Here is a 13,590-nt window from a genome sequence, read left to right as displayed (position 1 = left end):
TTTGCTGACACCACCTCCAGAAATAATCCTGGATCCATCTCCCCCCTCCTACTCCTCTTTCCTACCTCTTACTCCATCGCACCCAAAAATCATTACTACGGGACAGCATCATGTTGAGAGTGCATCTACCTTCTCTTTCTTCTTCTATTTAGGTACTTATATGGCTCCTCTCGGGGGCACCGGAACAGGGCGGGACCAGGGAGCATAGCACCGTCACTTTTAAAAGTGGGAAGGTTATGCCCTTCCACTTTTTACCTGCTTTAAGGGCAAGCAATGGAGGGAGGGGCAGAGTCTCAGGGAGGGGCGGAGCCTTGGAAGAAGAGGCATGGCAGGGATGGGACCTCGGGGGAAGGCGGGGTGAGGGAGGCCAGGGTTCAGGCACCAGTGGTTCCCCCACTTCTAGGGAGTTTCTGGCAGTCTTGGCTCCTATTCCTATAGTATCCAAGCACCTCAGACTCCTTACTGTATTTATCATCATCACAACCACCCCTGTGAGGGAGGGCAGTGCTATTATCCCCATTGTACAGATGGGGAAGTGAGACACAGAGAGGCTCACAGGAAATCAGTGGTAGAGCAGGGAATTGAATCTGGGTCTCCCGAGTCTCAGGCTTGCACCCTAACCACTGGACCATCCTTCCCTTTTTTCTGGCATATGCATTCAAGGACATTCTTATGCTCCTTTTGACTCTGCTCCCTGACAAATCTGTTGTCTAGCCACATACAAACTGATTAAGTGAGACGCTGAAACCAGCAGCCAGTTTGCTCTGCTCGCCATCTACGTGACTGTTCTGCCGGTATTCACTTGGAAGATTACCATTTTGGAATCCGGAGTGTTCCAAAAAACTTGGGCTTGGTTTTGTTGTTTTTATTATTAAAGGGACTAAGAAACCACTTGTCAAATGGCCGGGCTAGTGCATTCTAACTTACTGATTTCTCGCAAACATCCAATCTACTAAAAAATTCATAAAGAGACAGATGGCACAACAGCAGCTCTTTGCAGGAGTGCTGGGTTTAGCAGCAAACAAAGAACTTTGACTGCCTAGGACAAGTGCAGAGATCACTGCAGGCTTCGGAGGGGTGAGGGGGATAGCTGGAGGGGGACTGCGGGGAGCAGCAGAGAGCCGCGGTCCCTTTACTCTCATAACTTCTCTCCATAGCAGCAGTAGCTTCAGAGAGTCATTTACGTCACCCTGGCAGCTTCACAAGGAGCGGGGAAATGAATAGAATTAAAAGCGGCCCAAATAGAACAACTCCAAAGCGACCAAGTATTGAGAATTGCTGCTAGAAGAGATGTATGAAAAAAATAGAATTTATATGCCAAGATCTCAAAGCACTTCACAAAGATGGGCCATTACCACCATTTTACATAAAAGTGAAACTGAGGCACAGACAGTTAAGTGACTTGACTAAGATTACACAGCAACTGTGTAGCATAACTGGGAACATTCATGTCTTCCATCCCCCACTGCTGCATTCTAACCATTAGAACATATCGTGTCCTCATCCATTTCTGCTTCAGATGGCAGGAAAAACCACCAACAGCATTAAAAGCAGAAAAACAGAAATTCGAAGGGAAGCCTCCAGATATTTCGAGCCAGTGAGCAATAGGAGTGTGCAATCTAAAAAACGCATGTATAAATCACAGCTGTCACTTGGGTTGCAGCAAGACATGGTGCAACACAACCCCTCTCCTACGTTGGCATATCAAACCCAGCCCTTCAACATGCTACACGGACACTGCAGTGGCACATTCATAATAGTTGTATCTGGCAGCGACTGTCTTGCCTGAAGTGACTTTCAGTGGTTGTGAAATGTGCCAGACAGCCCTGGAGATTTCAGCCCTCCGGTTAGCCAGACAGCAGCGATGTCATAGGTAGCAGCAGGCTACACTGCATCCCCACTTCCCCCATCTCTGCTGAAAAGGGATGACCCCCCTAGGGTGAAAGCATGTAATTCAGTTTCTTTGGCTTCTCTGCAGAGATGCTAACAAGTGCTGGTGGTTTGGGGTTTTTTTACTAGCCCGGCAAATGGCTAAATATCTGACCAATTCTGCGGTACACCATCCACTGAAATTATAGTACCAGATACTCAGCTGCTATAAACCGGCATCGCTCCACTGGCCTCAGGTAAGGATCACCTAGCCCTCAGTCTTTTGCAGCAGTTCAGAACATCTCTAAACCAAGATAATATCGCCCACCTCACCCCACAGCTCACTCAAATTCTGTTCCTCTCTTTTATCCCCGGGGATTATCAGTGCTTCCATACTGAGCCCAAATGTGCATTAGGCTCTTTCCAGAACAATCCCTACTTCAACAATGGGAACTAAACACGGGATCTCTCCGTTGCCTGGTAACTCCAAGTTCTAGTAACTCAAAGCCAGTAGTGGACTCAAACTGCTCTATGGTCCACAAAAAGCACCCCTGCGTAAGCACAGGTAACATTTGTAGTTCAGTACACCTAGAGGACACAAGTGAGATCAGGGCCGCATTGTGTGAGGCGCTGTACTAAACAGTACACGTAGTAAGGGACAGTCTCAACATCTAAATAGACAAAGCAGAGAGAAGATGGGAGAAAGCATTAGCATCTCTATTCTGTAGATGGGGACCTAAGTGACTTTCCTCAGGTCACACAGGGAGTCCTTGGCAGAGCAATTGATAGTACCCAAATCTCCTGAGTCCCAGCTCAATTCTTCACCTACAAGACCAGTTTTCTTTTTTCAGTTATACTTCAGGCTCTGAAAAATAACCAGACTCAGTGATATCTAGGATACAGACCACACAAGCCACCACTGCCACTTGTGAAGTTTCATTGGTAAGATCTGCCTCAAGAATTCCTGCACTGTTTTACTGTCATCCTGCATTTCCTTCCACATATGAGAAAATCTTAGTCTCGGAGGCAACACCCTACATTCCAGAAGCTGCCATACATTGCAACAGCATTAAGTGCCATTTCAGCCACGGGAAAGACTTCAACTTGGCTTTGGCGGAACATGATAATTTTGCAGAGACCATAACACTACTAAGATCCTAGATGATAACTTAAAAAATAAACCAAGAGGGAGGATCCAGTGGAGGCTGCACCCATTCAGGAACTATTCTGGACTGGGTTGGGGTATAGAATTAAAGCATGAACATGCTGAAATATGAACATACTGAAACTAGTGGCGCTAGGTCTGTTTACACTAGTTGGAGATCTGACCCATTTTGCATACGGAAGGCTGCAATAGCAGGATTTAGGGTAGCAAGATTCCTCATTACAAGTACAGTATATAGTTTGCATTAATGATAGTTATAGGTCAGATTGTGATCTCAGTTACGCTAGTGTAAATCTGTTGTTTTTTCCATTCAAGTCAAGGAAGCGTCTTCAAATTGGGACCAGGGTGCGTGAGATCAGAATCTGGCCCACCGCGAGGGGGGGGGGAATTCAGAGGGGAAATTTACTGATTTTATTCCAAAAACTCCCCCTGTACACAATATTCCAGACACCAGGAAATGGACACTGTACAGTCGGATCAAATCCTGAATGACACAGCAACAACCGAGAGCGAGAAAACTTTTCACCACTGGGAGAGCACAACCCAAGTGAGACTCACCCAACCAACATCCTGCTGACAACATTATCCATGTGCTGAAGAGCAAACACGTAAAGCTATGCATTAGGGGAAGCACTGGGGGAAAGAATCTTCCTGTCAATAACAGCTCTGCACACCTGCCTGCTCCTAAAACCACAACAACTCTTCAGTGTTTTGCTGAGTAAGTGATTTCCGCTGGTAAGGCTGGAATGAGTCTTTAGGGGGATTCTGCATCAGCATTCGCTTGGAGAGGTGTGGACCATATTAGGTAACTTACAGATAGTTACCCAGGGAGATGGCTGGATGGCGAATGCAAGCGAGGCAACATTCATGCTCCAATTCATATAGAAAAACATCAGTTTCCAAGATTAAGAAATAAATAACTATGAGGGCCTTAGGATCTAAATCGAGTCCCCAGAGCAAAGGTTACAGCAGCAATAGGTTTTTTCAGCATGAGGCTGCCTGATGTTATTTTTCCCACTGAACTATTTCCCCCTCTTTAACTATAAACACAAGATGCCCATGATTCAGCCACAAAAGTCACAGAGTTGTCACTGCACAGCACCACAAGGGTGGAATTTACAACAGGCCAGGCTATGAGTGCAGGCAAAAGGCAAAAAATAATTAAAGGGGTGAAAGGTGCATTCTTCAGCTCAAAGGATGGGTTGTAAGATCTCTGATCAAACACAAGGAGGCCAGATCCTCAGCTGGCATAAACTGGCATAATTCCAATGGAGCTGCACTGATTCGTGCCAGCTGAAGATCTGGGCCAAGAATTCAGCTTCTTGGCTGAATCTCAGTGCATGGTCAGATTAATATGTTGTCAGATGGGGAAAGCACAACCTGCATCGGAATAGGAATAGACTCTGGGCTAGTTGCTCCTAGCACTCTTACGTTAGCATCCTAAATGTTTAGTTAGGGTCGTAGTTTTAACTACACTAACTGCCACAACGTTTGGGGAAACTGCTTGAAACAAAAGGGCATCCCCAACATGCACTGTGAATATAAACAATAAACAGATGGGACTAAGAAGTGTTTGGTTTCTTCCCAGACCACTCTGCAAACTTTTGCAGTGATGCAGCATGTTTTGGTCCCTTCTATGCTGCAAGATGGAATCCGGATTTAGCCATGTAACAATCAGGTCCCCTGGAGATGGGCCTTCCCGTGTGCCAATCACCATTTTCTCACAAACCCTTGCAGCAACAGCAATGCATATGAACTGAATGAGGCAGAAAGGGAATGCTAGTGCATCGTATTCAATCCAGCCAGCCCCTTGGTGATCTCTGTTTTCCTTCCCTTCTAAATGGAAGACTCTAGTTGTGTCTCACTTTTCGCACAGATTCATTCTGGACGTGGGGCAGCTGAACATGAAGCTTTCTTCAGTATCCCTTCTTTCTTCCTCCAGGCCTGATCCTTCAGTTCTCCCTCAAGACAAGACTAACATTAACTGCTATGAAAAGAAAGGCATTTCCCCCTCAGTAAATTCAAGTCTGCAGTATCAAGGTCTATCTATGTGGCATCAGCCACTTGTGTCAGAGGATTCAGTTACAGCAACTGGGGTTTTCTGAACAGCCTAAAGGAGGTTGGCATCCAGCTCCCACTTCACTTCCTCAGGCTCCTTGGAAAACTCCAGACAACAGGATGAGCCCCAGGCATGGTTCAATCATGCATTGCACACTGAACTAAACTGTGTTTCACCAGCGACCCTGAACTGGGCTATAATACGAGACTTCAGCACATTTCTGGGCCATATTAAAGCACTGATGTGTGCTACCTGCCCTGCAGAAGAGAATGATGTCATGTTGTAGAGTGGGTCCCCCCCGCACTAGTCAACAGGAGCCCTGCTTACAGTAAAGATCTCCGTCATCATGCCTGCATTTTTTTTTTTTTTAAGTGTAGATGGAACTTTAGCTCCTTTCAATCCAGAGCCATAGTTGCCCTCAAGTATGTGATAGTCACTCACCAAAGAAATGCTACATTCCAACATGGTTGTTACATTGTAACATCTCCATCTCCATATTTAAATATTGCTTCAATCTGTGGCAGAGCGCTCTCTAAGAATAGTTTTAAAGTTAATATTTTTATGTTAGAACAATAAATAAATACAGGAAGCCAACATTAAACTAACAAGTCATTATTTAGAACAGGGGTAGGCAACCTATGGCACGCATGCACGCGAGCTGATTTTCAGTGGCACTCCCACTGCCCGGGTCCTGGCCACCTGTCCGGGGGGCTCTGCATTTTAATTTAATTTTAAATGAAGCTTCTTAAACATTTTAAAAACCTTATTTACGTTACATACAACAATAGTTTAGTTAGATATTATAGACTTATAGAAAGAGACCTTCTAAAAACATTAAAATGTATTACTGGCACGCGAAACCTTAAATTAGAGTGAATAAAATGAAGACTCGGCACACCACTTCTGAAAGGTTGCCAGACCCTGATTTAGAATAATAATTTTAAAAACCCTCTCTTCAAATACACACACACAAATACCCATCATCATGTATGACTGTGGAGGAATGTGACCTGCCTTTCAGAAGTGATATTTCACCTGGTGCGGCGTGGCTAGCTGTAGCAGTTTGTTTTCTACCAACAAACAATGTAAAATCCCCTAAAATAATTAGAATCCAGCTTCTCAGATGATTCCAGAAACACATACTACTCTCTAACATACAAGCATTTGTGGGGAGGTGAGAAGGGATCATTCATTGACTATAGTTTTGTTTGAAAATCCTAAAAGGGCTTTCAGTGCTTAGGAAAGGTGCTGAATTGCCAGACTCTGGAAAATTAAATTCTGTTTATCCACAGAATAGGTACATCATAGGTAATATTATTCTATTTACATTATAGTATCATTCAGGTTAAGACTGTCCTTGCCCTGGCAAGCTCATAATCCATACGGACAAAACAGACAAAGTGTGGGAGGGAAAACAGATGCCAGAGAGGTGAACAATTTGCCCAAGGTCACACTGCAGGTCAGTGGCAGAGTTGGGAAAAGAACTCAGGTTTCCGGACTCCCAGTCCAGTGCCCTGCTTACTAGACCACACTGCTCCCCAGTGGCAGGGCATACTCCACCCACACTGCTCCAGCCCTGATCTGGAGGACGGCCTTTAAAGACAAGTATAATGCACAGACTGTTTGCTAAGTAGTGCATCTAATCCCCCTCTACCTGATTTGTATCTACTTGGCAAAAGGTCCCCCTCATGGTTGCCAGAGAGAGGAACAAGCTTCATATGAAACAGTCGACAGAGACCTGGAACATACTCCCTTGTATCTGGTGGGAATCATCTTTGTTACAGGGAGGGCCCTGTGTTATCATTAACATGTGGCAGAATTCTCAGCAATGAAGGTGACTGGGGTGAAAGGACTTTATGACACTTAATGTCTTCAAAGATCCCTCAGAAATGAAGTATTGCAAAGGTTGGGTTAGGAAGAAAAGCCCTGGGCTGTCTATAAGATTATAGTTTCCCTTCCATAGCATTTTACATTCACAGATCTCAAACCACTTAAAACAGCATAATTCCTGTTTTACAGGTAGGGAAACTGAGGCATGGAGAAGGAAAGTAACTTGCCCAAGATCAAACAGAGAGTCTGAGGCAGAACCAGGAATAGGACCTACATCTTCTGACTCCTCCGCCAGTGCACCATGTTGTCTCCCCAGCTGCAATGGGAAAACTTCAAGAAGTTCAGACTTGAGGTTGGATAAGACTCAAACCAGACCTCAAGTCAGCCAAATATGGGCTAGAAATTGTGCAGACAAGCTCAATATGACCTGTCCAGCACTTCTTTTTCTAGCCAGAATACTGGGGTTCTTTGGCATTTCCATCTTTGGTCTCAGCCACAATCTGAAGGTGCAACGATAAAAGCAAAGAAAAAAAAACAGCTAAAAAAATTCAGAGTCTCCATAAAGGATTAGGATCAAATTGTCTAGTAACAATTTGAGGAAAGGGAATTATAGATACTTATTCAAACTAACTTGACCATTCTTAATTCCAAGTATAAATGTAGATGCTATGTAGATATCCTACTAATGTTATAGGCATAACAGAGAAACAAAGAAATTAGACTTATAGTCCATCTACCCAGTATTCTATCTCCAGTTATGGCCAGTACCACAGAAGAAGAAACCCTGCAATAGGTAGCTATAGAATAACCTGTCCCAAGGAAAAGTTTCCTGACCCTTGATGACAGAAGCATTTGCCTTGAAGCATGAAGTCTTAAGATCTCTCTACGCAAAGCGCTCAGTTGAGTATTTTTTAGTAATTATTAAAAGAATGCTGCATACTCTTGTTATCCCCTTTTATATCCTGCTAAGCTCTTGGCCTCAATATCTTGTGTCAATGAATTCCACAGGCTAATTGCAGGCAGTGCAACGAAAAAAAAAATTCCTTTTCTATCAGTTTCGAATTTGCCTCCTTACATTGTCACTGAATACACACACACACACACACACACACACACACACACACACACACACTTACTTCCCCCCTCAGAAACTGAAGGCCAAGAAATATGTGAAATTGATGTTCTGCATAAGATGTATGGTAATCCCAAAACCATGCATTTAAAACCTGGATCATGTATTTCCCAAAAAAGCCGCAACTGCAACATCATTATTTTGTTAAGGAATTTTAATGAAGCTGCCAGGTTACTTGAAACTGTATCTATTCCAGTTATCCAGCTGGATCCCATCCCAGGTGAATAGACAGTATTCAGAGACTTACCATGCACAGAATACTTGGTCAAATTTAAATTGGTAGATGTAGGACCGCATTAAAATAAAAAAATTCCACCAAAGGAAGCCCACAGCCTTTCTGAAAATAACCAGCTCTTAGGCTAGCCCTTTAGGATTGTACAGCATAGACATCAAAGCACAGGAGAGAGACAGACCCATGGCTGTCTCCAAGCAACCCCAGCAGTTTGGTTTGGTTTGTTGGATAGTGTGGAAGAGAGAGCTTTATTTCCTACCTGTCGATGATCACAGGATCCGAGGGAGTCTCGTTTCTGTTGCCACAACTTTTCTTTTCACAGCACCGGCTGGAGAAGGGAGGAAACCAAAATGAGAGGATTTCTGTGAGTATTAATGGCGAAGCAATGAACTCTGAACTACAGGCATTGTGGATGTTTAAGTGGTATCCAGAAAATTCTAACTGGGATTTTCGAAGGGGTCTCCGGGAGGTGCCCAACTCCCATTTAATGTCAATGGGGTTTAGACACTCGGCTCCCCTTAGTCTCCTTTGAAAATCTCAGCCAAAAGGGAAAGCAATATGGTCACACTTTATATTAAGGCCCCATTTATAAATGTTTAACAGATGTTGTAAGCATGTAACAGACATGAACAGCATGTGTTCTAGATGGTTAAAAGCCTACCAGTAGAAGGTGTAACAGCTGATGACAAACCATGGTTATAAGCAACCTACCAACTTGTTGGACTCTGTAATAACTGATTGACCATTTATTCCACATCTGTTAACCCTATTTATAAATGGGAATGTAATATAAAAAGTTTATACAGTGTGGTCAGCAATGTGATGGCATAGAAATTGTACACATGAGCCTCTCTCTGATGAACATGCAATATAATTTGGACCCAACATACAAGTTCTCTCTCCCATGGGTATGTCTAGGGCTTTACAAGCATATGCAAGATAACAAGGTCCCTGCCCCAAAGGGATACAATGATTAAAGTGCGGCATAGGGACTTTATTTAAAAGATACACACACACGCATACTATATGTGTGCATGTAAGCTTGTGTACGTATATACAGGCATGCACATATATCCTGGCGAGAGCGCTGCTGCCCAAGTCTGGGAGGTAACGGAGCACTCAACTCTCATTGCCATCAATGTAGACGGGGCACTCGGCACCAGATCAGGACCTTTGTACGTGCCCATTCTGTTTGAAAACCAAAGGGCAGGATCCTTATCTGACATACCCCAGTGCAGCTCCACTGATTTCAATGGAGCTAGACCGATTTATGCCAGCTAAGGATGTGGTAGCTTGACACATACATTGGGGGCGTGGGAGGAGGGCTTGCTATCTCTACATTATAAAAGCAGTTCATAACAACAGTCTGCAAGCCCATTAGACGTGTTAAGAGAATCCTGATGCTGTGGTAAATCAAACAGTTCCATTTGACATAACCAGGATGTTAGCGGCGGGAAACAACATTTAATCAGCAAAACGGCTTAACATTTAAGCACACTGTATCAAAATTCCCTTCTGCCCCAACTGCCAGTGGATCAGCTTCAGTTACGCCAGCATAAATCCAAGCAGCTAGTCCCATTGCCTTTTCATGAAGTTATTTGGATTTACGCTAATGTAACCGAGAGCTGAATTTGGCCCAGACTGTTCAGTTTTATGTGCAGTGGTTTTGAGGGGGCTGAACGCATTTTCAAAATTCCTAGTTAGCCTGAATTCAGCTGCTTTCCGCAGGGAATTGCTCTGACCAGAGGAAAAACAGATAAAAATGCATGAATGAGTCCAAGGCAATAGAATATGAAGGATTAACTCTTTTGAAGTCAATAATACTCAGATATACAATGCTTAAAATATAAACAGGGATGTAAAACTTCCCACCTCACAGCTATTAAGCATTTTAAGTACATGCATTCGATCGGCAAGCTGTAGCGTGACAGGAACTGCCTGGCTTTTCCTTTGTGAGTTTACACGGCCCAGCAAGGTGGGATGCAACAAGCAGATCTCTTTCATTAGCAGTTCTAACGTGAATGATTTTGACACCTTTTGTATTCCTTTGCCTCAATCCCAGAGTTATCCATTGAGTCCATTCCTTTAAAAATAAAGGTTTCACTAGATATATGAGAATCTCTGGGGGAGGTACTTATTTGGTATAAACTGTCATAGCTCCATTGACTTCAGTGAAGCTATAATAATTTACAATGGCTGAGACATTCTCTCTCCTCCCTTCACTCCCATTTCTAACTTGTTTTTGAGTGCACCTTGTGTAAGTTTCACTGCCCGTTGGCCATTTAGACAAAGTTTCATACTTGGGTAATAAAAATCAAAGATTTCAGATTTTCTATTCTAAAGAAAAAATAAACAGAAAACCCTCATTTAGAAGAGTAGAGGGTTGACTTCTATTTTAAAGCAGCATATATTATGACCAGTTGGAAATGAAATCAGGAGCAAATCTCTTGTTCATTTTTAATGCAGTATATTCTTTGCCACTATCAAACAAAAAAAAAAAACTAGCTCCGTTTTTAAAAGAGTTTTACACTGGTGTGCTTTTTTTTTTTTTTTGTAACAAACAAAAACCAGTTCCTTTCTTTGCAATAATACTCAAAAGGTATCCTATAGTCATATAACTCATACAGACACATCAGATTATAACGTCACAATAATACACAAACAGAATAAAGCAATAGTACCTACACCAAATCTCTTTGTCCACACATGTTTCCAAGAAAGCTTGTCAGCACATTGTAGAGTTGTTTAGATTAAATTACGCAGATTTGGGATGCAACATACCTGCTTCCTGGTATAAACCCATCTCATTGTTAGATTTATTTTGCAAACTTTCTTATCACATTTATGAGCTTTGAAGCATTATATATTACTAAAAATATGCCTTTGACCTGAAGATGTCCAAGCACTTTGCAAATACACCTCTACCCTGATAGAACGCGACCCGATATAACACAAATTTGGATATAACGCAGTAAAGCAGTGCTCCGGGGGGGTGAGGCTGCGCACTCCAGTGGATCAAAGCAAATTCGATATAACCACGGTTTCACCTATAACGCGGTAAGATTTTTTGGCTCCCAAAGACAGCATTATATCGAGGTACAGGTGTATTCATTTTCTCATTGTTTGCCTCTAGTGTAGCACATTTTTGGTAGATGACTAAACTATTTCCTCTCACCTTAGTACTTTCTGAGCCCCACAACACATGAAATATTTTATCCTGAAAGGACCGCCCCTTTCCACAAGATGACCAGTTTAGTTGTGGATCAGATTATTTCCAAAATTTCAGGATATTCCAGTCAGGAGTTTCAGATGAAGTCCATCTCAAATCTTCAGGTCCCCCCTATCTAAGGTACTTCAAACGACCTATCACTATGGCATTTAAATACTGACAATCTTCCAACTGGGTTGTTATATAATAGTTGTTCCTTACTGGGCTGACCCTGCTCCCAGGTAAATCAATGGTAAAAATCTCACTGACTCCAGTACTGGGCCCATAACGTTGGTTGAAGTGGAAATTAAGACCCTGATCCTGCTAATATTTAAGCACCTGAATAACTTTATACACACACACGTCATTACTTTGGTCCCATTGGAATTACTCACTTGCATAAAATTGTAGGATCAGGGCCTAAGACTTCTTATGGTCATAAAAATAAATCCTTACCACGCTTTGAGCTATGTCATTTTCTCATATCCACACAGGATACAGTAAGTCTAGCAATATGAAGCATACTGGTGAAAAAGCAACAAACAACAAAACCAGCCCTAGAAACTAGATGCCCCATAAGGCCCCATATCAAAGAAAGACTTATGCATCCCCTCCCCCTGCCACCCACCAGCCCAACTAAAATGGTTTTAAAATTCAGCCCTCAACTTTAAAAAAAAAAAAAAAAAAATCTGTCTCTAATTTCAAACTCAAATAAGCTCACAGCATGGTGGCCTTTGTTTTGTTTTCTTCTTCCCAACTCCTCCCTGCAATTGCATAACAAAAGTGTCTAAATTCACACCATCTGGACGATAAAGACACAGGCCCCAGTGGCCGCCTGGCCCAGCTGATTAGAGCTCCTGTCTAGTCTGAGCCTTGTGGCGAAAGTCACAGCTGTGGGGCTTGCTTGCACTCAATACAACTCTGTTATTAGCCAGCTGTAGGCCCTGAGACTACTTCTGTTCAAATTATAATACCTTTTAACCCTCTGCACACTGAGGGAATCGCGGGCTGCTGGCAGAAGCATAACAACTAGTTTTCTCTTAGCTGATAATTGGTAGAACAAGAGGACGACAAACCATTATTCCATGAGAAGAGACTGTTTACCTTGATTTCCTACCATTGAGAGAAAAGGATACTGTATATTTCAGAGAGACCGCCACCTCAGACAGACAGTTCCCTTTACACTGTAATAGCCCAAATGCATAAAGCCTATTGCTAAAACTTTCAGAACTGTAATTAATAAATAAATAAATAGCTCTAACTGAAGGGACTCATTATACAGTGGGGTGGGGAGTGGGAGTTGAGATTTTAAACTTTCAATTGATATGACAGATTGTTGCATCCGCATCAATATTTAGACAACTTTCCTGCTAAGGATACATCTGTCACTGTCTGACTAGAAGATGTAAGGAGGTTTTGGATGCACTTGTCTGTATCCAGCATGAATATCAGAGTGATTTTCTATGACAAATCAAATCAAAAGATCAAAAGGGTATTTACCTGTAACTAACAAGAAAAAGAAAACAAACCCTATAATTTAAAAAAACAACAACAACAGGCATCAGTTTGGACCTCAGAGTGGGCACAGTACATTAATGTTTTATGTACTGTTACTAATGCAGACTAAAGTAGGGGCTTTAAAAATTGATGCTACCACGTAAGCAGCATAGAGTGAGGGGGATTTGATTATTGTGCTTAAAAAAATGTCAAGTTTAACTAGAGTTGGATTCATTCATTCCCCCTGGTATTATTCAAAATGACGGTATAATGCCTCTTCAAAATAGGCAGCATCCTGTTTTAAAAGTATCTCTGAACAAGACATTTAAAAATCAAATGTCTTGATTAGGTTACACAGAGCTTTTGATTTGGTTCACTAATCTGTGTCTTATGTGGAAAGGATAGCCCTGAATTGTAATTCTTCCTTGGCTAATCTATCAAGCAGGAGTTTAGTACAAACTGAATAATGGTTTACATTTGTAGAACATTACCTTAAATCAAGCATGGAATATATTTATAGGCATCAATGGAAGACCAGTATACAAAAGCTTATCAGAGAGTTTATTTAGTACTTTTAAAATGTTGGTTATTGTCAAAG

At 42.3% G+C, this 13,590-nt stretch overlaps 1 protein-coding gene across 1 annotated transcript in view; it reads right to left on the bottom strand.

The window, feature by feature from the left end:
• EBF2 (EBF transcription factor 2) overlaps positions 1 to 13,590 on the bottom strand; it is a 171,899-nt gene that overhangs the window by 151,686 nt on the left and 6,623 nt on the right. Inside the window, exon 6 of the mRNA XM_034761824.1 lies at positions 8,547 to 8,615. Within this exon, the coding sequence (XP_034617715.1) occupies positions 8,547 to 8,615 (69 nt within the window). The remainder of the gene's footprint in view (positions 1 to 8,546; positions 8,616 to 13,590) is intronic.

This window comes from Trachemys scripta, chromosome 2 (genome assembly GCF_013100865.1).
Source record: "Trachemys scripta elegans isolate TJP31775 chromosome 2, CAS_Tse_1.0, whole genome shotgun sequence".
Lineage (NCBI taxonomy): Eukaryota > Metazoa > Chordata > Testudines > Emydidae > Trachemys > Trachemys scripta.
The sequence above is the reverse complement of the archived record's forward strand: the minus strand, read 5'-3'. Positions and strand labels throughout refer to the sequence as shown.